We start from the raw sequence: 5,048 nt of genomic DNA on the forward strand, positions 1-5,048 counted from the left end.
AACCCTCCACTTCACCAGACATAAAAGTCTGAAATACCTTTAATTGTTTTGCATTATTGTCTTTTTCTTCCCCTTTTTTTAAAGTATCTGTCAGGGCGGCCCATACTGTACATTTAAAATGTACTATGATGTGTTTGCTCTGTGGCGCAGTCATGTTCAGTATGTGTTTCGTTCTGTCAGGTACCTGAATGACTCTGACAGGATCTGTCAGCCGATGCTGCGTACACGTGTGAAGACCACCGGCATCGTGGAAACTCACTTCACCTTTAAAGATCTCTACTTCAAGTTAGTATAGCTGCAATTTATCTGCTCATGAAGTGCAATAAAAATAACTTATTAAGCTGTACAAACAGCCATGGCCTGAGCCAGTTTATTGTGTTCATGAGCATTTGGATGTCCTTGTTATGAGACGTAACACAGTGTTCTGAATGATGTTTCTTTTAATGGACTTTTCTCCAGTCTTTGGTGTTTGTTTTTTCTTGAGAAATACTGGATAGTTTTACTTCTTCATGTGCAAATTGTGACGATAGGTTACAAGCGCTCTCTATATGAATATATGTATGAGTTATATGAAGGGGTCAGTGAGAGTCAGTGACATAACACAAGCATTTTACCGTATAAACATTGAGGTTGTTTACAGATTTTTAACATTTTGTCATTATCTAAGAGGTACTTCATTACTTTGAAGCAACTAAATGTTGAGTGACTTTATTTCTACTGTATCCTACATATATACAGGTTTAGTCTGATTTTGTCTTTATCACATGTTGTCATAATGGTCCTATCATCATATAATTCTGCAGTATTTTTAAATTGATGTACCTGCATTTTGCTTGTTTGGAGCTCTGTTTGTTGCTCCATGTTGCTTTGCTGTTATAAGTGCTGCTGACAGGCATTCAGCCTAATACGACCCAGCTTTGCTGCAGTAAATGTAATTATATTGCTTCAGTCCTTTTACATTATTTTGTCTAGCTCTTGTACTTATAAATATTGGTAAAACAATAACTATAATAGCCTTCCTGGCCTGCCTTTGTAACCCTTTAAAAAAAACGCTTGGGATCTGGAAATGTGCAATCACTGAATTAGTGTTGAAGCACACAATGTTCTTTCATTTAATTTCTGTCAGTTAAACATCTCAGTATAGATTCAGTTTGACTCTGAGGGCCTTAGGTGGAGACAGAGGCAACACACACACACACACACACACACACACAAACACACCTGCTCTGGATTTACAAGCACATTAAAATTCAGATTACATTAAAATTAGTATATTCACTGTCTACAGTGATACTACAGAGTGCTATGTTTACATTTGTTTATGCAGTGACTGTCTGTGTGTCTGCAGGATGTTTGATGTCGGGGGTCAGCGGTCAGAGAGGAAGAAGTGGATCCATTGTTTTGAGGGAGTCACAAGTATCATTTTCTGTGTAGCACTCAGCGACTACGACCTCGTCTTGGCTGAGGATGAAGAGATGGTAAGTGATTAATACACTGTGGTTTAGGTTCACTGTATGTCACAAAAAATACCAACCATGGGTCCACGTCTGCTCTTTCCTCAGAACCGGATGCACGAGAGCATGAAGCTTTTCGACTCCATCTGCAACAACAAGTGGTTCACGCTCACCTCCATCATCCTCTTCCTCAACAAGAAGGATTTGTTTGAAGAGAAGATCAACAGGAGTCCACTTACTATCTGCTACCCCGAGTACTCTGGTGAGACGAACCTGAACATTTATTGAGTTTTAATGTGATATTGTCAGATTGTGTGTAGTTTTTACACTCTTTCATGCTCTTCTGAGCACTGACTGCCTGGAAAAGTGGGATCATGTTCCTGGATTTATTTTACTTAAACCCTTGAGGATACTGTACGGTTTAGTCACTTTTGAGGTTGTGGTGTATGTTAAATAAGCTTTGAATATAATATGTGTCTTTATAATGTGCATGCTTGAACTAGTGACACTTTTACCAATCAGACAAAGGCTCTGTGTTTTACTGCAGAGCTGCTTTATCACATGTGAACTGAAGCCTGAATACATTCTCTGTACAGCAGACTACCATACCTGCATTTTAACTTTAACTCTCAATAATTCACTATTGCCCATATTTTTGCTTGTCAATTTTATAAACTCAGGATGTCCATGATGTATTTTGACAGTTTAATCTATTTCTAGATCTGCAACACAAGGGTTCGTGTCACAATTCTCCTGTAAAATACACTTGGTCACAGATTAATAGTATCTGTTACTTTAGTACATTTAATCCACATTGTTAGAAATAAATTGATTTGATTGATTGATGAATTAAGCTGTTTTCCAGAGATCTTCCAGGATTAATCTATGTTACCGTAACTGACCTTTTATTTCCTTGTAGGTGGGAATTCATACGAAGAGGCTGCAGCTTATATCCAGTGCCAGTTTGAAGACTTAAATAAACGAAAGGACACCAAAGAGATCTACACCCACTTCACTTGTGCCACAGACACCAAGAATGTGCAGTTTGTGTTTGATGCCGTCACCGATGTCATCATCAAGATCAACCTGAGGGAGATTGGGCTCTACTAAATTTTCAGGCCATTCAGGTCAGCACATTCACATGGACCACTGTTCACAGTTCATTGTCTCCAGAAGATCAGTCATACTTCTTCAGTCAACCCTCCTGATTTTTCTGGAAGAGTTTTTTATTGCCCTCTCCCAGTTTCCTCCCGTGGTCACAATTCTCCTGTATTTCTCCTAATTTATGACAAATGTTCAAACCTGTTTCTTTGGTTTGGAGATGGTTAACCCACATGTGGCTGGGGCAAGGACGGGATGTCCTTAAACTCGCTGCCATCAGTGTTCCCTGTAGAGGATCATGCTGTCCATGATGAGTGCATTTTAGCACGCTAACTCTGGCACTCAGCCCAAAGTACAGTTGATGTTTTGTCAGGTGTAAAGAGCTAAAAAAGCATGTTTTAGAGGCATCGTATTCATAGTGATGCATTGTATGAATTTGCTGTAACCACAGGTCTTAATGATATCATCTCTTTGCAGGTGTCTAGAGGAAAATCAGGACTTTCTGGGCTGGTATGTCTTGTCTGCAGAGGGCAAATTGGAAAGTATGTGTTACTAAGGACTGAGCTGGTGGCCATGCTGCATGCAGGACTTAAATTCCACAATTCGGGGACTTGATACTATGATCACTTTTGTCTTAACAGATTTAACGATGCAGAGCATACTAGGAGGAACTGATAAGTGGGAGGGGGGCTTCTGAAATGATCACTGTGAGTTCTGTGGAGTCCTGTCATATTCAAGACCTTTACATCAGTCAGGGGCTGGCAGGTAAAGCCCCTCTGATGTCTCTGACGCATTTATAGTTTGCCATATGCACAAGGACCAAAACAAATCAAATCTATTACTGCATTTCACAGTTTCACAGCTGACATGTAAATTCTGTTCACTTTCTTTGTGTTGTATTTCCTCTTAGCTTAAGTATGTATCACATTGCTTTTATTAAATGTTTGAATTTTGTTATATTTTATTTTAATTTTGAGTTGCAGTTATATAGTATTTCCACTTTTGGATGTGTGAATGCGATAACTTATGTAGAGAAGCATTTTGCGTGAGCAGTTTTAATGTATATAAGTTAACCTTTTGGGTCTGGGATTAGTTGGAAAGAGTTTAATGAGCTCAGTAGCAACAGCTACTATATACAGAGCACAGCTGTCTATATAATAATTTTAACTATTAACTAGACAACAATGTATTGAATGATATTTTTATACATGAGACATCACTGCAAATGAGTTTGTAAGGGAGCTTTTGGGTTCCCTGTGTTTTCCATTGGAGTTTAAATATGACTAATATTATTCACTCAGTGGAGGCCAATATAGAATATCCTGTTTTTCAAGGTATTTTTTTAATCCTATGGATATCAGTGAAGATATTTAAACACATTGAACATAAAAAGTGGAATAGTTAAGTCAAAGGCTGTGCTTGTGTTTTTTGGCCGAAGCTGTCACATAATACTGAGGAAGTCTGTTGCTGTTATACAGTACACTGAAGTGGAACACAGTTTGGGTTAGATCAGAAATTTCCTTGTAGAAAGCATTAACAGTTTTCATGTGTAGATCTCTTCACATTTTTGCAGCTGTACTGGTTCATTTTAATATCAATAAATGATGGCACAAAGTTGTCTCCCCTTTCTTCTATTTTAAAGACTAAATATAATCTTATCACATGCAACACCAATAAAATATTATCCACTGTGGGTGGATTTGAACCATGTAAGGAAAGAGGTTATAAAGGACTCCAGGTTGATTAGAGTTGGTGTAAAGACAGGTGTTTGTTCTGATTAAAGAACATGGTAACAGACTTTACCAGTTGTGTGGATTTATTTAGGCTGTGGTCCATATAACAAATGATATGAACAAAGGTAAACATCAGTATATGAGTATAATAAAAAAACAGTACAAGTAGCCTACACTCATAAAAACAAATCAGACTGTATCAACAAACCAATTTGCTGTGAGCATACCGCCTACAATGAGCCTTATAAGCAAGAGAAATTACAGGCAGAGATATATGTGAAGAGTTACCAAATAATCACGCTAATATCTGGTTTGCATTTATAAATATCAGCCCACTCCCTTTTGAGCATTTACACACTGCAATAAACAGAGGTAATGTAGGTGAAAGGAAAAAAACATCACTTAAAAGGTCCAGAGAGGAACTATTGGGAGACATTAAATGTAATATTCATAGGTATGTTTTCATTAGTGTATAATCACCTGGAAATAATAATAACCTAGGGGAATGAGAGCAGGTTGCAAAGTGCAAAAAACACAAAAGTCCATCTCTACTGTCAGTGTTTGCTTTGTCCGTTCTGGGCTCCTGTAGAAACATGGCGGTTCAAAATGTTGGACTCTATGGAAGGGGACCCGGGGTGTACGTAGATTAATAATACTAAGGTAAAGAAAACACAACCATTTCTATATTCAGGTGATCATACACTAATTAAACACTGGACCGTTAAACTGTAATCAGTCTTCATGAGAGCCTGAAGGGACA

The 5,048-nt window shown here is 38.0% G+C and overlaps 1 protein-coding gene across 1 annotated transcript; it reads left to right on the forward strand.

The window, feature by feature from the left end:
• Window positions 1-214: 214 nt before the first annotated feature.
• On the forward strand, window positions 215-4,169 carry LOC118324280 (guanine nucleotide-binding protein G(i) subunit alpha-like). The gene is made up of 5 exons (XM_035656535.1): window positions 215-285; window positions 1,349-1,478; window positions 1,563-1,716; window positions 2,374-2,581; window positions 3,033-4,169. Exons 1-4 carry the CDS (start codon window positions 215-217, stop codon window positions 2,562-2,564), a joined length of 546 nt encoding a protein of 181 aa, XP_035512428.1. The 3' UTR covers window positions 2,565-2,581; window positions 3,033-4,169.
• Window positions 4,170-5,048: the final 879 nt, after the last annotated feature.

This window comes from Morone saxatilis, unplaced genomic scaffold, assembly GCF_004916995.1.
Source record: "Morone saxatilis isolate NCDOM2014 unplaced genomic scaffold, NCSU_SB_2.0 Contig15, whole genome shotgun sequence".
NCBI lineage: Eukaryota > Metazoa > Chordata > Actinopteri > Moronidae > Morone > Morone saxatilis.